The sequence below is a fragment of the Petaurus breviceps genome, unplaced genomic scaffold (genome assembly GCF_028583685.1).
Source record: "Petaurus breviceps papuanus isolate PSGF00001 unplaced genomic scaffold, PetGlider_PUasm1.0 79, whole genome shotgun sequence".
NCBI lineage: Eukaryota > Metazoa > Chordata > Mammalia > Diprotodontia > Petauridae > Petaurus > Petaurus breviceps.
This window is the reverse complement of record NW_027186523.1, coordinates 1,063,986-1,085,220: the sequence shown is the minus strand read 5'-3', so window position 1 is coordinate 1,085,220 and position 21,235 is coordinate 1,063,986. Positions and strand designations below refer to the sequence as shown.

The 21,235-nt window shown below is 34.6% G+C and overlaps 1 protein-coding gene across 1 annotated transcript in view; it reads right to left on the bottom strand.

The window, feature by feature from the left end:
* LOC138175781 (ethanolamine kinase 1) overlaps positions 1-21,235 on the bottom strand; it is a 76,869-nt gene that overhangs the window by 19,603 nt on the left and 36,031 nt on the right. The window contains exons 3-4 of the mRNA XM_069106263.1: positions 12,809-12,949; positions 11,251-11,393 (exon numbers count right to left, since the gene is read on the bottom strand). Of these exons, the coding sequence (XP_068962364.1) occupies positions 11,251-11,393; positions 12,809-12,949 (284 nt within the window). The remainder of the gene's footprint in view (positions 1-11,250; positions 11,394-12,808; positions 12,950-21,235) is intronic.

The following is a 21,235-nucleotide window of genomic DNA, read 5'->3' as shown; positions in this document are numbered from 1 at the left end:
TGAAGCCTCTCTTATCAAAGCCAACCAGAGAAGCAGAAATGGTATGACGAAAAGATTCAAGGCAGATGGTAGTCCTTTAAACAAAAGCAGAAAAAAATTTAATTCAAATGCATTTAATACAGAAATTGTGACCTTATTTTTAAGCAATAGTGAAGTCTAAATTCAAATGCTAACTCTTGAGAGTAATCTACACTATCATCACAATCCATATTAAATATATACTCTCTTCAGCAATTTTTCTGATAAAAAAGAGAGTGGGTGAGCAAAGTAAATTTAACAAATCTCTTTTCCTAAAAATATGAGATCAATACAGTATAGTGAAAAGAACAAAGGACTTGAAGTTAGAAGACCTGTATCTAAGTCCTGCCTATGACACATAAGAGAGTTGTGAGACTTTGGACAAAATTACTTAATTTCTTTGAGCCTAAATTTCCTCATCTATAATATGTAGAGAATGTTACTTAATAACAGCAATAGTACTTTATGGTTTGCATATCATTTGATCCTAATAACGACCCTGTGAAGTAGGCACTGCACATATTCCATTTTACAAAGGAGGAAACTGGGTCTCAAAGAGATTAAATGACCTGCCCAAAACCACATAGCTAGTAAATGGCAGAACTAGGATTCAAATCCAGGTTTTACAGACTCCAAATCTAGTGCTTTTCCAACTACACCACAATGACATAAATATTAACTTTTATTGCCCTACTTCACAGAATTGTTGTGAGGATAATACTTTATACGACATAAAGTAGAGAAATGAATGTGAGCTATTATTATCTTTAAAAAAAAAAAAGGTTGGGGAAGAGAGGATCATGATTTAGCTGCCTATAATGGTTTAAATTAAACCTGTTTGTATTAAAGCAACTAAACAAAATCAAAGTACCTTTTAACTCCAGTATTTCATAATCCCAATAAGTAAAGGCAAGTTTTATCATGAAATTGAATCAACAGGTAAAATAAATGTTATTTTCTATGCAGCTGTTGATTGCTTTAGCTTTCAAAACACAGACTCTAGAAATTCTAGAGTTAATTTAACTGTTTCATGCCAATAAAAATACACAGCCCATTCCTGATGTTTAATTTTGCCACAAGTGAATTAACTAACAAAAACAATTTCATATGTGTACTGGAAATTTGGCATGTAAAGTTAAAAATGGCAGGTAAAAAAAAACAACCCCTGCTTCCACAGTGGACACAACTTAATAAAAACATAGATAATTTAAATAAAAGTTAAAATCTATTTTGATACGAAAGTTTTAGCATAGACTTGTTGTAGTGGCATTAATTCATTACAATTAGCCTTTATTTTAAATGCTATATTGTTTATAATTAATGCAATAAAAAATAAGAAAATGAAGCTAACAAGATACAGATGAGGCTGTTACCAGGCTCCGTGCATGTGAACAAGTGATGCGATAAACCTCCAGTCAGTGCGTTTAAGAAGCACGGTGTACGCCGCCACATGGCAGCAACAATGGCATACCTAATCTGTAGCAGATGAAGAAAATTTGGCAAACTCACATTTTACAAGACACAAAGCTTAAAAGGAAAAAAAATTAAAGAAAAAAGTCCGCATTAACCATCTTCTTTTTCAAACTGTCACAACTTCAAGTGGAACTCAACTTTAAATTTAATCTTTTGCAACAGCTTAAGATTAAAGATGTCTACTTCCCTTGTTTCATGTGCCAGAAAATCAGAGTACTGTATTGGAAACGTACTCCCAATGTAACAAGTTGTATTGGAGTTTTACTTCTTCAAAAATTCAACATCCTTCATATTTCTAAAATTTCAGTAGAAAATACCTATCCTTTTGGAATTTGTACATCATTTTGTTAGTAAGCTAATAATTATTAGTCTATATAACATGGCCAAACATTTTGAGATTGTCCCACAAAATGGTCCTAACAAAAGACTACTAATTTTTTTGTTTGTTTGAGGGGGAGAAAGGCAGGGCAATTGGGGTTAAGTGACCTGACCAAGGTCACATGGCTAGTAAGTGTTAAGTGCCTGAGGCTGGATCTGAACTCAGGTCCTGCTGACTCCAGGACTGGTACTCTATTCCCGGTACCATCTAGCTGCCCCAGGGCTATTAATTCTTAATGTTATTTTTTTATTATACTGTATCTACTGTTTTGTATAACCTGTTAAAAACTCAGGAAAACTCAATTCAATTGCTCTAAGAATATTATTTCATTTTAAAACACAGAAGAATTTTAAGGATAATAAAATCAGAATTTGGCCATTAATTATAACCCTTTATTTACTAAGTTTATGTGTAATTTATTCGATATGGTTTCAGGCTTCCTCCCAGACATAAGAAAAAATAAGCCACTAGAGGACCAAGGTAAGAAGAAGTATTATGAATACTTTAGCACAGAACTGATAGTCATTTAAAATTTAGGATAGACTCAGGAGAATTGTAGGCTTAAACTAACAAGGTAAAACTTAATGAAGCAGCTATGTGAAAACAATTTCTGACTTAAAAAAAAATTTAGTGGACACTCAGTCCAATCTATACCTGAAAAAATAAGCCTATCTATAACATAACTGAAAAGTGATCACCCAGTCTTTGCATCCAGAATTTAGGTTCAAAAATCAAACTGCACAAGTATGGGGAAAGGGGATATAATTATAAAGCAGTTCATGTTAAAAGATACTAGGAGTTCTACTGAAATGTAAGTTTAATGAGTCACACAAATAACCTAATATCATCTCAAACTGAGTTGTTCCATACAAGAGAAATGATGGTTTCACTGCATGGCCACAAAACATATAAGGTATTATATCTACAAGCAAAACATTTTAAGGAAAACTCAGAAGCATTTACAGACACAGGTAAGCAATATGACTTGCTGAAGGAACTTGGGAGTAGGGCAGGGGACCGTATATGAAAACAGTATTCAAATATATGAATCAGTTGTCAGGTGAAGGCATTCCACTACAGGGAAGAAATAAAAGGGCGTTATAGGAAGGCAAATTTTAGCTCAATCTAAGTATTCCAAACAGCTTAATACAAAAATGGAATTGGTTACTTTAAGAAATAATTATTTTTCTACCACTAGAGGTCATCTTCAAGAAACAACTAGGTGAGAACTTGTGGGGAGTGTTGTAGACATGATTCAAGACACGAACAGAGGTTGGACTATGTACCTTCTGAACTTTCTTCCAACTCTAAAATTCTAAAACTGATTGCTCAGAAGTCTTAAAAAGGGAAAGGTGTTAAGCTGCTTAGGAATGTATAGGAGAGGGGAGGAAGGGTATACAGAGATTAATGAGAAAAAAATTCAAATCATAGTACCTTGTTAGTTAATTACTTCAATTTCCTTACATATAAAGCATATGGAGGCCATATCCTATAGTATGGCGATTTGGAAACAATTCTGAACAGGAAATGTGCAACAGGAATGTTTCCTGGCTACTAAAAATAAAAGGATAGTTTAAAAAGCTGGTAATTACATATTTCAAACTTCAATTGATTGTTCAATTATAATAAGCCTGATTTGTTAGTGAAGTAGAAATAAACAGGATATTCTGGGGAGACACATTTATAACTCTAGGGGCTCATTTCACTAGATTTTAAATACAACAATAGCATTGTATCTTTCTTTGTTTTGATTCATTTCTCACTAGGATTAGTCTGCAGAGTTTTAAGTACAAGACTGATACTATGTCTTTTTCTGTTTGATGCTGAATAGCTATTCTGGAATCTTACTGGGATTCTCATCTTCGGAGCAACTGTGAAATGTGGGTTACCAAAAATAAAGAATAACTACAGTAAAAATAAAATCACTATGTTTCTACAAAAGATGGTTCTTTACATTAAGATGTTTTTTTTTAAGTTTTGGTAAATGAAGACAGGAATAGTAATTTCAACATAAACAAGAATGCTAAGAATTAGACTTGTAACCAGGAAAAGCGAATTACTCAACGAGCATCATCTCCATTTTCTATATACATTGTTAAAACCCAGAAACATGTGAACATGATCTTTCCTTTCCAAACAATTTTTTCTTTTTTTCACCTATATTGTCCTAGCACAAGTGTCTTGTGCTTCATAAATGTTTGGTGGTTTGAATGGAAATTAAAGATCTTTGATCTGATCTTCATTAACTAGACATGTTACTGTCTTTCAACAAGTAAAATTTGAGGCAAATTTTTTTTTTAATGTAAGGTTTCTGGATCTTCTACTAATGATATCAGAAGCCACCAGAGGTCACTCTGACAAAATATTGACAGATGACAGCAACATCCCAAAAGATTAATCCATAATCGCCGACCGGGATCCCGAAGGGAAACATGTTTTTAGTGGAAAAAACTCTGGATTGGGAGCCAGACAATCTGAGTTTGAGCCCAGTCTTCCTCATTTACTATCTATGTGACCCTGAGAAAGTCATAAAAGCATAGATTCAGAGCCAGAGGGAACCTTAGATGTCCTCTTATAATTTTACAGATCAGAAAATTGAGGCCCAACAAAAATAAGTGACTTGAACAATGAAACACTGGCATTAAGGAGCAGACTCTTTTACTTTAATCCTCACTCAACCTATAAAGCAAAGAGAATGCTCTTATATACATCATCTCAGAGTTGTTAAAAGGCTAAACTACTTAGTATTCAAACAATATAAACTCAACTTAGTATTATCAGGAAGTAAGGAAAGGTTGAGAAACAAAGATATTTACTACAGTGGCATAGTGTGAGTCTAGAAGGTTCAGTACTTGGAAAACTAGTTCCAGAATAAATGAGGAAGACAATAAACAAAATGATCATATTGGTCTAAATATAGGCTACTTCCAAATGTGATCTAAACTTGTACCTACGGTAATTATCTCATAAAAAAGGAAAAATAAGATCAGTACACCCTAAACAGTAATGATTTTAAATTATCTATTATTTATGTATTATATATTTATATAAATTTATATTTACATAATTTATATTATATATTTATATATTATATTATATATAATTTAATGTTCACAAAAGCTCTAATATACGAACACATACACATAAAATGTGTATATATAAGTCTCATCATGGTCTGAAGGGGTTGGGTTATCACCATTTTACAGAACAGGAAACAAAGGTTAAGAAGTTAAATACCTAGAATCAGGATGAGTAACCAATGCAAGGTTTGAATCTAGGCTTTCCTGACTCCAAGTCCAATAATTTGCCATCACTATATGCCATGCTGACTGTCTCTCAAGAGCCAACCACATTACTTCCTACTCAAGAAGCTTTGGAATAAAATACAAACTATATGCATGCATGTTTTTCCTACTAGAATGTAAGGTCCTTGAAGTCAGGAACTATTTCCATTTTTATCTTTGTATTCCCAGTACTTAACACAGTGCTTGCTACACTGTAGGTACTTAATAAATATTTGTTGAATTAAATTATAGGCCATAATTTTGATTTTATACAAAACAGAAATGGCAATATATTTAGACCAATATGGCATCTCATTTATTTTGTATTTATATCATTCTTTAATTTATCATAATAACAAATGGATAATCTTAAGGATGGAGTACATTATCAAATTCTAACTATTATTTGGCAAGTGTACCTATCTTACCTTTTCAAGGAAGAAAATATCATTTACTAATGACTTGCACAAGTCTTTGGGGGCAAGTCAACCAAATCTTAAAACTTGAAATCTCTTATTATCAATCTACTGAAAATATGTTCTCCAAAGGAGGGAAAAAAGATCCCCTTTTATCAAATCAAATGGTCAATTTTCATTACTCATCATTTTTAACTTTGTCTAAAGCACCTGACAAGTGTTAATCCTGAGTCTCTATCCTCAGCTTCCAATACTCTATATTCTCCAGGTTTTCCTCCTTTCTATCCTGACTGATACTTTTATAGGCTCTCTTCTTCCCAACACTGATTCACTGTCAATGCACTCATAAGATTCTGTCATTGGCCCTCTCTTTCCTTCTCTAGCTAAAATCTCTTCAATCTCATCCACTCAAATGTTTTTTTTTTCAATCAATGCAGGAGACTCATCAATCTCTAATTTGAACTCCTACCTTGTATTTATTTTAACTGACTGCTTTAAACTCTTCTTTCTCTTAAACCCCAACTTCTCTACTGTTAAAACTGCCACCCAAACTAGAAGCTTCAAAGTCACCTTTTGATTATTTCTTCTCCTGAGAACCCATACCACAAATCCAAACAGTTGCCAAGTTCTACAAAAACTTGGGAGGCAGTGTGGCACTGGATTTAGTATTAGAGTATTTGGCCCTGAATCCTAACTGTCCCTTATTTGCCTATGTGATATTGGACAAGTCACTTGGCCTCTGTGGGCCTTAGTTTCCTCATCTATAAAATAAAAAGTAGGATCTGAGGACCTCTAAGATCCTTTACAATTCTACAGCTACAATCTTAAAATAATCCTACCTCCAAGATCATCTTTTCTGATTCTCCCCTCCCTAGCTGAGTGCCTCCCACACTTCCAAAACGTCATCATTATTTTGTACCTGTATTTCTATTGGCAGATGTTGTCTCCTCCAACATAATGTTAAATTCCTTGAAAGAACTACTTCACTTATGTCTTTGTACTCCCTAGCAAAAAGCACTTCCTTATTGGTTCTCTTTTTCATCATACCACTTTAACCACTCTAATTTAAGCTCAATCTTCATGCCTAGGAGAGATCAAGATAGTGTGATTTAGCAGAAAGAACACAGGACTCAAAGTCAAAAGACTTGGAGTTCTGGCTCTGATGCTGCCCCACAAACAACTTTAGTAAAGTGCCCTAATAGTTCCCCAACTACAATCTGGTAACGATAATAATATATGATCTGTGCTACAGGGTCTATATGTGAAAAAGGTGTTTTGTAAACCTTAAAAACTTTATATAACTGCAAACTATTATTGTACTTACCCTGAGGGCCACACCCTAGTCTAGCCCACTACTTGAGGGCAGAGCCAAGTCTACCGGATAGCAATTATTTACCAATGCCAAGTCACCATTCCCTTCTTTCTAAAAGCATTCAGACCCTGGCTCAGTCTTCATCTCTATCCCCACTTTCTTTTCTTATACTAGAAAAATTCAACATATATATTCATGTTCTCACAAACATCATAATCTCTTAAGCTCCTCTATCTCACCAATATCCATGACATCATACTCCTCCACTCCACCTCACTAACACATTAGGATAGTAAGCTGCTTGATCTCACCACCACCCTCAAGTGTTCCACTTCTAACCATAAAGTCTGTAATTCTGTTGTCAGATCATAACTTTATTTCATATCTTTCTCTGCCTCCCTACTCCCTAAACCAGGGGTGGGAAACTTGAAGCCTCAAGACCACATGTGACCCTCTAGGTCCTAGGGTGTAGCCTTTTGACTGAGTCCAAGTTTTACAGAACAAATCCTTTTATTAAGGGAATTTACTCTGTGAAGTTTGCATTCAGTCAAAGGGCTGCACATAAGGACCTAGAGGGCCACATGTGGCCTCAAGGCTGTAGGTTCTCCACCCAGCCCAAAACCTGTTTTTAATCTTCACTGTGGCTAATTTCTCTTCCTCCACTTCCCAACCCCGACCCTACAGTTCAGGGCTTGTTAAACTTTTTCAACTCAGGACCCCTTCAGTGCTTCTTAAACTGTAGGTCGGGACCCCCCAGTTTTAAAAAATAGTTCACCAGTTCAAATCAATACTATTCTCTATCTTCAAATCCTTTAACCCCTCCAACCTATCAATGCTCATACCCTGCAAAATGATCCACATCTGATGCTCTTCCTTACATGCTACTAAACAACTAGAGGAAACCATGCCACCAAGCTGTCTAGGTCCACTAAAATTTGTTACTGAACCTCAGCAGGACCTTCATTACAGCAAAGCAGTCTTTTCATTCCTTTCTAATTGATTCTCTATCCCACTCACTGCAGTAACTATCTAAAACTTCCCCGAGTCTCTCACACAATTCCTTCCCCCAATCTGGACCATGAGGACCTCTCTATCTTTTACTGAGAATATAAGAGAACTTCCTCTTCTGCCCTTGTGTCTCCAAACTCCTATTTGTCTAAGCTCTTCACAATCTTCCTCCAACCTCTCTCTATTGACACATTTTTCATTATTTCCCTTAACACATTCTAACAGCTACAGTAACCTACTGACAATACCCTGTATCCAACATTCCATTTTCTGTCTCACATGCTTTTGCATAGAGTATCCCTCATGTCTAGAATGATTTCCCATTTCACCAAGGCTGAATTCATTCAAGGCTTAGATCAAGATCATTTTCTAATGGAAACCTTTTGTGTTCTCTCTCCTCCAGCTCATCCCTGCACCACCCCCCACCCTCCACCCCATTTTGTTACCACTCTCCCAATCCACTAAAAGTATTTGGTAATTGTTTTGCATATGTTTTGTATTTACTTATGTATATGCTGTTTCCTCCTAATAAATTCCTTGAGGGTCAGGGCTACTCTATAATTTTTGTCTTTTTTAATGCCCACAGTCTTACATATTACCTGGCACAAACTAGGTGCTTAATAATTGTTTTCACTGATCTCACAGCTACTACTTTCTTAATGTTAATCTATAAATTTATCACATAGCAGAACAAAAAACTAAGAATGCTATAAGGTACTCAGTCAGTTTAAGGGGCAACTTTTGTAAAGCAGGGGAGGTGGAAATTAATTTGAAAATGTTTAAATAAAGTTCTGTTGCTAATTGTATTCTGGAAGCTTTACTGTTATATAAAACAGTAAGTAAGCAAAAGTATTAATCTAGAGTCTTTTGCTTGTGGAAGAGAAAAATGGTCTCAAGCCACCAATCCTAAAATCTTTCCTAAAGGCAAAGATTTAAGTATACTCCTTCAGAGGGATTCCTAAAGGTAACTTTTTAAAAATATGAATGTTTTAGTATTATTTGCCAAGGAAACAGGGATAAGACGGTGTTTAAAAAGACAGAAAAACATTTTAGTACGTAAGAAAAAGTATTACGATTTTTTAGTTCACAATTATACTTGATTTTTTTTAAGTTTGTTCTGTGGAAAAAATATGCAGCACAAGAAACTTGGAAAATAAATATATGGGAAGGTTAAAAAACAAACCTCTATTTAGAAACAAATACTTTTTTCGGTTAACTTGTAATTAAATATAAAGCTGAGTTTCCACTTCAAATGTAAGATGAAGTCCCCTTAATTTAAATTATACTATGTAAAGTATGTGTTAACAGGCCTTGCACTAAATTTAAAAGATAAGACACGGCTTTCATTGCATACCAATGTTTTCATTTACAAACAGCATTGAGATCCGGTCATTAGCATAATGTTTAATATATGGGTATTACAAATATTACACAGTAAAATACAATTTTAAAGAACACTGTCAGGTTTTCATATACATGTATATGTATATTCATGTTAGGAACACCCCCCAGAAAAACTGCAATTTTTATTTTCCCATAAATACATAAAACTAGTTTATTATAACAGCTACCAGCATATTTTAAAAAACTAAATTATGCCTCCCTCCCCATAGGAAAAAACTCTCCTTCATGTTTAGAAGGAAGCAAGAGCCAAACAACTATCTGAAAAGCTTATGTGATATCAACTAACCTTGACAGTGTTCCTTTGATTTAAAGTCATATAACTGAACATCTTTTAAACTTCTGGATTAATATATTCCCAACTTAAAAATGACAAGAGATGGAAAGAAATATTTTTTAAATTGGTGACTTTTTGATATATGATTAATAATATCTTACCAGGATGGCTATCTAGGTTGGCATTTTCGACAAAATTTTTTCTATTGTCAAGTAAGAAACAAAGTAGCTATCTTCAAAGACATTCTTTTTAATTATAAAATGCAGCCAATTGCATCATTACCCAATATAATGAAAATATGTTCACAAGAGTTTTCTTTTTGCCCAAAACATTTTACTTTAAAATACTAACCCCAAACCACCTGATCCAAACTATATAATACAACTAAGTCTTAGAAGTTTTATATTCAAACTTCCGAACTAGTTTTTAAAATACAAATATTCTAGGCGTTGGTTTTTACGACAAAGTATAAGCAACAACCAAAATATCCTACCTCCAAGAAGTATATTGTCTACCTCACAAATACCTCAAAGGAAAAAAAAAAACTATCAAACATCTTTAATGAGAATATGCCTACATACTTCAGAAGACAGGAATAAAATGATCAAGCGTAAGAAGCATTAGAAAACAACTTCACCACTGAGAACTGTTCTCTGGCACCAAATTATGTGACAAGTCAGAATAAAAAAACTGAAAACAGGAAACCTAAAGAAACATTTGCTCCTAAGTCTGCTGTCCTTCCAATGTTAAAAATAAAAATCTATGAATTAATACCAGGTGTAATGGGAATGCAAATTTGGAAGATCTTCCCTGCCCCTAGGCTAAAGTGCACCTGAAGCCTGGAGTGGGAGGCTTGTTTTTCAGTAGATACTTTTTGATTGGCCAGTGGGTCCAAAAGGTCGTTACATTCTCTGAGCCAGGAGAAGGCTATATAAGCCCTGATGTGTAGCTTTGTTTTGGGACTCACTTTGAGAAGTGTTCTGTGATTTGATATAGATTCTGGGAAGCCGTTGTTGAGAGTCCCCCGGCTTTGAAAAACCCAGATGTGGAAACCCAGATGTTGATTGGGTATGGATGTAATGGTTGGACAGTTTGGAAATCTGTCCTACTTGATCTGTTTCTGTCGTGATAATTCTGCCTGTATGCTTTGAAGTTCGGGGTGCTGACCTCTTTCCCCTGAATAAGGTAAACGATATATGTCTGACTGATTAAAATAATCTTGTTAACCCATTTTGAGTTGCTTTCCTTTAACAAAGCAGATCCAAGAACCTGTGGTAGCAGCAAACCCTGGGAACACTGGGGTGCTTGCTGCTACACCAGGCAACATTACATTAATGAAAAAAAAAAACTCTCTTTACCACTAGGGAAACTTCTAAACTATGCATCCAACAAGTTTTACAACTAAATTTTTACAATATTAAAAATTTAAGTACGTCTTAAATTTAAAAAATCTGACAGTTTCTAAAATGCAAACTACTTAATAACTCAGTTCAATCCTGATTAATATATATACAAATATAGATAGAAATGCTAATTTACCTCAGCTAGTTTCATTTATCAAGAATATAAGACCTCATGTGTTTTATATCTATGCATTTCAATTAAAATCATGTATACTGGTAGAGAGCCAATGAATCAGACTAACATAAGTAAATTTACTTACTGCTAGGTCAGATACCTACCTTGTTTCTCATTGTAGATTATATTCTTACACAACAGGTCATTATGACAAAGCACAACTGGTGAGCCCAGGTTTGAAAGTATCTCCTTCATCCACGTCATCTCCTCCTGAAGAACATGTGGACTTGGCACATCTTTTACAAACCTTTCAAGTTTAAAAGATAATTTTACATTATATCTTCTTTGTCCTTTTCCAAAATTTAAATTTTTAAATGTTTTGAATCCCATGATTTACGCTACATTTTGTCAGATATAACACAAAACTAAAGATGGATAAAAGGTTAATAACAGTTTATGTTTATATAGTTATATGAAGGCTATAAAGTATTTTATATGATATCATATTTAAGCCTATTAACAACCCAGTAAATAAAGTTCTGTATTCACTATCATTATCTGCATTGCATAGCTGGAATTTGAAGTTATTGACCTTAAGGGATGAGGAAACTTGGGATCAAGCAGGCTATGTGACTAGTTATACACACACACACACACACACATGCACACGCACACTCGCTCACACACACACACACACACACTTCCCCCCTAAGGGGTTTCTGAAGATGTGAAAAATATCATAAAGGGCTTCATCAAAGTGATTCTAAAATAAATAAATACATAAAGTGGCACAGAAAACATGTTTTAAAAAAACAGATTTTGCAAACATTAGTGTCCTTCACTTAGAGCAACAATTAATTTCATTAGCTGCTGGATTTTAAAACTCCTGGCTAGTTTCCTATTTATATCGTATTTTGTATAAAGTTATGCCTTTACTTAATTCTAACACTTTTCAAAGAGAAAATCTATTTCTTGCTTGTCTTTGCTGCTACTAACCATAAAGGGTACTCTGAAGCATTTAAACATAAATCTCTAAATGCACCTGTAAATTTAAATAAATGTAAACTTTTCTGATTTAATGTTACTATTATTCAGAGTCTGTCACTAAAATATTTGCATATTATAATCTATGTTCTAAAACTTTATCAACAAAAATAATCAAAATACATAGAAAAAATGTGCTTTTAAAAAGAATATTTTAATTCTAAAAATCATAAAGTCAACTGAAAACTAAAGAAACAGTTATGTATCACAGTGACTGGGTACAGTTCCAGTAATTAAACTAATATGGAAAAGTATACTTAAAAACCTTAATTTTCATAAAATACTGGCATTTCATTATTATTATAAAGTCACAACAGTCTTACTTCCAGTACATTGTAGTATTTCTATATTAAGTCATGGCACCTAAGTCAAAGCAAATTATAATGTAGCACCTATTGGAGGAAGATCTTAATGATTAATAGGATAGATACCAGTTGATGGGAATCTCAAAAACACATTCATCACTACCCCACTACCAGCCTTTTCTTATTATTTAGGTCTCTTCAATACCATCTAATTGTCAGGAATCATCCCTGATTTTTCTTAAATGCAAAAGCAAAATCCTATAAGGATTTCCTCCATAGAAAACCCAATACTTAATTTTGAAATGCTATCTGCTACAGTAAGTCAGCACAAAAATCAAATAATTTCCACAACTTTAAGTGCACTAGTTTTTACCTTTTATTAATATCTTCATCAGCAAATTCTGTGGGAATAAGAGAGAAATATTTCCCCATCTTTAGCCACAGATTAGATTTGGGGATCCAGCCATTGTGTGCATGTATAGCGTGAATTTTGGCAAGGTGACGGGCAATTAACCTGTTTATAAACAAAACAAAATAAATTATATATAAGTATACAAGCTTAAAAAACCTGAATTATTTATAGATCAGTTACTAAAATACACACTGTTTTAAGGCTTTTTCAATATAACTATTAAATATTTGCACATACCCCACATGTTGTATGGGCTAAAGCCATATATTTAATAGTAGTTATGGTGTACTGTTAGTTAAAAATAAATGACATCTCATCATGTTAAAATTTAAAAAACTTAAAGCATTTATGGAAATAGGAATTTTTATTCATGAAAATCTATAGAGCAATCCCAAAACAGTGTCTTGATACTAAGCCCACAGACAAATATATAGACCCATAGATCAGGCCTGACTCCAAAGACAAAGTTCTGGTGGAGAAATGAGCCCTTTTCAACTATGTCTAAGGTACACGTTTTATGGAGGCAGCATGGTATTAGTGAAAAGAACACTGGAGTAAGAATCTGGAGACCAAAGTTTTGAGTTCTGCTCTGCTATTAACTGGCTATGTATTTTTAAGGGCTATATGGAGTGTTCAGGGAGGGCTAGCACCTCCAATATGAGGGCTTGCCTTAGCCCTTTTCAGGGCTGCTAATCCACCTCTGGTGTCCACCTTTCACCCAACACTCACTTTTGGCTCCTAGAAGCTATAGCCTATATGCAGCAGCCACACCCCAGTAAAACTGTCTTGGCAGACAGGCTAAACCAGGTTAACTGACAGGTCTTGAGCCTGTCAGTGAGTTAGGGGGATGTCTACTCCAAGCACATGAAAACTTCCCCTAGCAGAGTGGGTGCATGAGAACAATTTGTTTCGCAGCCATGAAGGTGGCTGAAGCAGGTGCTTCAGAGTGCTTAGGGCTTGATCAGGCATTGAAGATGCCAAGGTCATACAGTGCAACCTAGCCAGTAGTCCTGACTTTTGTCTTGCCACTAGACTTTGATGAATCTGGAAAACAGAGGCTAATGACTTTGTATGACTTCACTTAAATACATTTCTTGTGCAAGTCAAGACCTCACTCTGTGATATCACTGATCCTCTCTGAAAATGAAGGATGAAAAACAATATAATCAATCAAATCATGAAAGAGCCATGGGTTTTAATTTTCTCAACTCTAAAAAAGAGGATTAACTAGATGATCTCAAATATTCTATGGCTGTAATATAACTTTTAGATGTTTCTCAAAGGTATAACTTGAAATCTAAAAAATCCTTCTGAGCTGAGTCACCATGACTAAAAGGCAGAGAACATTAAACAAAAATTTTTAAACTTACTTCTACACATCATTTCAAAAGTAGTTACTTTAAGTGAATCTTGCATTTTGAACACCACAGATTTTCAGCAACATACACACAAAAAAAAATGTTTAATTCATAATATTACACATTGCTACAAATACAGGACCAAATATGGACTAGTAAAGCGAAAAATTATCATCTCATCCTGCAGTGTTTGTGAGTAATGTAAACAAACTATCATGAACATCTACTGCAAAGGATAAAAAACTAGAGAAATTACAAGAGAGAAAGAGTCCCCAAATTGAGTCAACATTAACCTTGATATTTAGTAATGTCTATTGAACCAAAGCTAAGGGAAAAACATGAAAAATGTTAAAATATATGATTCAGGATTTAAAAATGAAAGAGAAAAAAGCCCCTGAAAAGCATCACTCCTATCCATTATGAATACTTACTTTTTTCAAGGAGTGAACTGGAATGCACTGAATGTGGCAATACCTAACAATACCAAAAAAAAAAATGGCCTAAAAAGAATAGACCTATATGTACAAAAATATTTATAGCAGCTCTTTTTGTGGTGGCAAAGAATTGGACACTGAGGGGATGATCATCAGTTGGGGAATGGCTGAAAAGTTGTGGTCTATGATTCTGATGGGAGTACTGTAAGAAATGATAAGGGGGAGGGGAGGTGCAGGAAAACATGTCAAGACCTATATGAACTGATGCAAAATGAAGTGAGAAGAACTGGGAAATCACTGTGCCCAGTAACAACAACGTTATAATAATAGTCAACTGTGGAAGCTATGGCTATTCTGATCAATAACAGTGATCCAAGACAATTCCAAAGGACACATGATGAAAAAATGCTATCCCACCTCCAGAAAGAGAACTGAGGAACTGAATACAAACTGAAGTATAATTTCTCACTTTATTTGGAAATATGGCAAATATGGAAAAGTTTTGTATAATTTCACATGTATAATTGACATCATATTGCTTGCTTTCTCAGTGAATATGTGAGGGAGGGAACTTGGAACTCAAAATTTAAAAAGAATGTCAAAAATAAATAAGTTTTATATTTAAATAGGGAGAAATAAAAAAAATTTCAAAATCAGCTCTGTGAAGTCAGATCATCAACTTGGTAAAGCAAAAGTAAAAATCAAAACCAGATTAGAATCTTGTCTAAGACTAGAGAAAATTCAAGAACTACTAACTGGCCCCTCTATTCTTAAAACTATTCAGAAAAACTAACAAAAACAAAAAACCTTATGATCTGGCTCTGAAAATTTTCAAGTGGTTATGAGACAATGAAATTTTACAGCAAGAACAATTCAGTTAAAAGTATATCACCTGTGTTCTTAATTGCTACTTGTAAAAAAAAAAAAAACATTTTTTCAAAACTCTAATTTATAAAGCTTTACTAATTTAAAACTTGTAATAACTAGTTATGGCTAGGTTAAAGTATATATTTTCATGACATATGAAAAAAGGATGTCAGGAAACTAAATGATAAGACTGGAAGAGTGTTTAGCCTACACAAAAGAACAAAAATGCCTCTCTCCTCCCCCATCGAAATGCCTTGTTCCACAGCCCTTTATTATAGTAAATCCAGCAAGACGTTGCAATCTTTTATATGTTACTAAAGCATATATGTGAGCATAAATGAATGACTGAATAAACATCTTTATGTGTTTACTATGCACTAAGTACTAGAGATATAAATGGAAGCCAGTCCCTGCTCTCAAAGAACTCATATTCTAACTAGAGAAGACAACATATGTACACACATAGGAGAGTAAACCTACATAGTAGGTGAAAAGAACTAGAAGTCCTAAAGTTTTAGTTAAAGGGATATCTGTCCCACAAAAACAGCCTGCCACTATTGGAAAGGGGGAAATAGGTATACAGGTGAGAATGGAGAAGGGATTATAAGGATGGTGATTCAAAGTCCAGCTAGGCAGTCAAAAGGATAAAGGGTCATTGATAGAAAGATTGTGAGAGTAGATGTCAGTTTTGGCTGGGAATTAAGTTAATAAAACTATTATTTGGAATGGGGTTTTAAAATATCTTCCCCCTCAGTTTCCTCCTCTAGGGAAAAAAAAAAGGTACAGAATTAAATGTTCTCCAAAGTCCCTTTCAAATCTAAATCCTTTGATCCTATAATTCACATTTTTTGCTAATGCAAACTAGCCTTTCCCTTAATTAGTCTTAATAAGGAAGGTTTTACTGTACTATCAAATTGGTACCTAGACCAAAATGCTGCTTACAAATAAATGCTTAAGAAAAAAAAATTTGAGGGGCTCTGAAATTAATTAAACTTCAACCTAAATTTCTAGTGACATTCAAACTTTATAAGAAAGCACTAGTGGGTTGCCAGTAAATTTGTTTTTTAACCATTTTCAAAGTTTTATAAAATTATGCCATGATTTTGTTGCACTAATTTGTTCTGAGAATTTTTATTTTACTATCAAAATTAATTATAAACATTAGGTATAATATAATCAAAGCTGAAATTTTAAAAATTAATTAAAATATTCTGATTTTAAAAGTATGTTCTTAACTATGATCACAAATGACCTGAAGCTATGGATGAACAGGCTAACTGAAAACTCAGTAATTCTTTCTGCACTGACAAGCCACTATCAATAAACCAGTAACCTTTTATTAGCCCTTACTATGTGCTATGTACTGTGCTGAGTGCTATACACAAAGGTTACACTCCTTAAGCAGTTTAATAAAGAACTAGCCCAAGGGGGCAGCTAGATGGTGCAGTGAGGAGACCACCGGCCCTGGAGTCAAGAAGACCTGAGTTCAAATCTGAACTCAGACACTTAACACTTCTAGCTGTGCGACCTTGGTCACTTAACTCCAACTTCCCTGCCTTCCTCCTTCCAAGGCTAGCCTATCTGAAATAACTTTCTTGGGAGAGCACAGCTTAAGTCAGTCAAACATTTATGTAGGAAATTTTATAACAGATCAAAAAAAAAAAAAACATTTAAGGGGCAGCCAGGTGGCTCAGCGAGTAAGAGCACCGGCTCCAGTGTCGGGATGACCTGGATCAAATCCGGGCTCAGATACTCAGCACCACACCCAGAAATAACTGGCCGTGTAACCTTGAGCAAGTTACTTAACCCCTATTGCTTTAAAAAAAAAAAAAAAACATTTATATGTACACAAAGATGGTGAAAACAAGTGTATCTTAAAAACCAAATCTTATTTACATTAACTAAGGTGCTAAACAATTCAATACAAAAAAGGAACTAAATGGTCTCTATGCAGCTTTCTTTCCCACTATTTAGAATATTTCCATTTATACAGAACACAAAAAGAAGTTCATACATAAAACCATCTATCTACATTTCATACACCTGCTTTAAAAAATAGATACAATAAACCCCACAATTTGTTTTCAAAACTCCTTGAATACTCTTCTAAGCATTTAAAAAAAGTGTTTCACAACTGTCTTTTGGGGCCCTTTATTTTTTTTTTTTTGCATCACTTGCTAACAACCTGTTCTCAAACCCTCAACCCTATCCTCCAATATAAAAACAAGAATAAGCAAAATTAAGCAAAATGAATTCATACAGTGGCCATATCCAAAACTTCATTTCTTTCTGCACCTTCAGACCATCACTTTATTGTCAGGAAATAAAATGCTTTATCACAAATCCACTGGAGACATGGCTGGTCAGAGCTCTTTAAGTCTTTCAAAGCAGTTTTTATGTCAACAAGGTTGACCTTGTATGAACTGTCCTCCCAGCTCTTTCTGCTTACTTCACTCTGCATCAGTTCAAGACACTATCCTTGATGTGTAAGTACTGACTATTGACTGCCTATAACACCCAGGCTATTTCTATATCTTCCAGGTAATATGGCAATATTATCATATCACTTTTTACTATTTGCATCTCAAAGTCTAAAACCTCTCATGACCACAAATACAAAAATAAAAAAGGTAAACAGCAAACCCAAATTTCTGGAACATATTAGACAAGTAAACGGCTTAATAGTCCTTTATTGTTATCCTAATTACTCCTCTCTAGAGTATTTTCAACATCTTTATCAATATCATTGAGCAAAACTATTGAGCAAGTGACCTGCAGACTACTCTAGATTTGTTTCTTCTAGAAGAGAGTACAGTGAAACAATAATCTCCCTAGTCTTGGACAATATTATGCCCACTTTAATGCAGTCTAGGACCAAACTGGTTGTTTCTGGCATCCACATGACATTCTTTACTCTTTTATGGCACCTGCAGACTATCAAAGGTTATAAAGCCATACCTCCTTCCCCTCTGTTTTCTGTGAGGTTAAAATTTTTTTCCCCATATGACAATACTACCTAAACTACCTCACATCAATCAAACTACCAAAGGAGTATTTTATAGAACTGGAAAAAAATTAATAAATTCCATATGGAGGAAGAAAAGGTCAAGAATCTCAAGAGTAATAATTTTTAAAAAGCAGAAATGAAAGGAGAAGAAGGAAAGGGGTCTGTGAGGGATAACCTGCAGTGAAGTTTCTCCATTATAAACATCCTATTACATTCTTATTTCTTCTTTATACTTTCTAACTAAGTTCAGTATCATTTCCCCATATATATGGGGTCATCGTGTATTTCAAGGTAATGTAAGGGTATCAACACAACTGATTTGAATAACTATTGAGACCAAATTAGAGGCATTTTTAGTTTGGGGAAAGGAATGGCAGTGAGACAGATAAGCAAAGGGTTAAGTTTCTACAGAACTGCAAGAATTGCTGAAACAAGACTACTGATAAAAAGCACCAGACAGTAGCCTTGGGAAGACTTGAGGAAGTAGCCTTCGGAAGAAGTTGGATTCCAAGTTCCCAGAGAACTCCTAGATAATACTAAAAATGAAATAATGTAGAATAAAAAGGAGCTGGCAGCAGCAGGTGGATACGACCAATCAGAAAGCAGATAGTGGCCTTGGGACACTCAGGCCCAGATAAGGACATATCTAGGTTGGAATGAAATAATGCAGAATAAAAAGGAGCTGGCAGTAGCAGGTGTATATGACCAATCAGGAAGCAGATAGCGGCCTTGGGACACTCAGGCCCAGATAAGGACATATCTAGGTTGGACTGGTAGGGGTTCAATATTCTGGGGTTTTTACTGCGCTTGCTTAGAGAATCTCATACATTATGTATGTTATCTAACAAAATTAGAGCCTCATTAGTAATAATTATGGTAATGGGTTGAGATTTGCTTTGCACCAATTGGTTGATATTAGTAAGAAGATTGTGAGCTTGCCTTACCAGCCAATGGTAAGGTAGGTCACTTGGGAGGGTGGACAATTTCCATGTTAGGGCTATATAATCATGCTTTTGCCTTCTGTAAGGTACTTGTCCCTTCTGGCCCTTTCTTAGATTGGGGACGCCCTTTCTCACGAAATCATAACAAATTCCTTTTTGCTTCTACCTTGAGAAGTCTCTGAGTTTATTTTGCGTAAGCGGTCTTCTGACCCACACAGGTCTATTAATATCTGATCCTAAGTTGTACTACAAAAGCGGCAATCATTAAAATGATTTGGTACTGATTAAAAATAGAGCAATCAATCAGTGCAAGAGATCAGACACACACCACAGGGAAACAAATAAATATGATAGCATAGCATTCAATAAACCTAAAGACCTCAGTTACTACCGTGTTTCCCCGATAATAAGACACTGTCTTATTAATTTTTTTGGACAGAAAAACACCAGAGGGCTTATTTTCAGGGGAGGGCTTATTTTAATGAACATTGACAGCAATTTTAATAAACAGGTAAATGTGAACAAAAAAATGTACCTTTATTCAATAAGCAAATCACTGGGGAAGAACAGGATGACGCGCTCACTGCTGCAGCTCTGATTGGATGCAGCTCGGAGCATGGTGTGCGTTTCATGGGGGGGGGGGGACGGTGCATACAGAGGGTACCGTAATGTAGCGTGTAGCGCAGGGGATCACCTTCACCGCAGTAGCAGTCTCAATAGGGCTTATTTTCGGGGGAGGGCTTATTTTAGAGGAATCTTACACAGTAAGGGGAAGGCTTATTTTCAGGATAGGTCTTATTATCGGGGAAACACGGTAAGATACGGACTCACTATTTGACAAAACTGCCAATAAAACTGGACAAGAATCTGGCAGGAAAAAAAGTTTTAGACCATCACCTCATACCACACACCAAGAAAAGTGCCAAATGAAAATGATTTAGACACAAAAGGTCACATCATAAACAAATTGTAAAAAAAAAAATAACTTTCAAATCTGTGTAAAGGAGAATTCGTGACCAAATGAGGAAAAGAATCATAAAAGACAAATGAATAATTTTAAGTATACAAAATTTAAGCAACATTTAAAAAAAAAAAATCAATGGAATTAAGGTAAAAAGAGAAACAATTGGGAGAAAAATCTTTGTAGCAAGTTTCTCTCCTAAAGATCTGATTTCTAAGATATATAAGGAACTAATTCAAATTTATAATAATCCCCAATTGATAAATGATCAAAGAATATGAACAAGTAGTTCTCAAGGAAAGAAATCCAAGATAGCCATAAGTTATATGAAAAAAAAAAGTTCCAAATCACCAACTACTAGAGAAGTGTAAATTAAAATAACTCTGAGGTGCTACCTCAAACTCAACAGACTGGCAAAGATGATAAACAGGGAAGAAGTAAAAAAAATAGGGTCACAGGAAAAGAGGCACACTGACTCACTATTGGTGGAACTGTGAATTGATCCAACTTTTCTAGAAAGCAATTTGGAACCATTTACCACTGTGTACTCTTTGGGGAAGTGTGGAAATACTAGGCCTATATCCCAGAAAGTTCTAAGAAAGAAAAAACTCTTTTTGTGTGCAAAAAAATTGAGACAGCTCCTTTTGTAGAGACAAAGAACTGCAAACTAAACTACTAAGCTAAATATGGAATTTAAGTGTTACGTAATACTATTGTGCTTTAAGAATTGATGAAAGAGAGGTTTTTTTCAAAGAAATCTGTTAAGACTTGTATGAACTGACCAAGGGAGTAGAACATGGAGAAAGAACTTTATTATAAC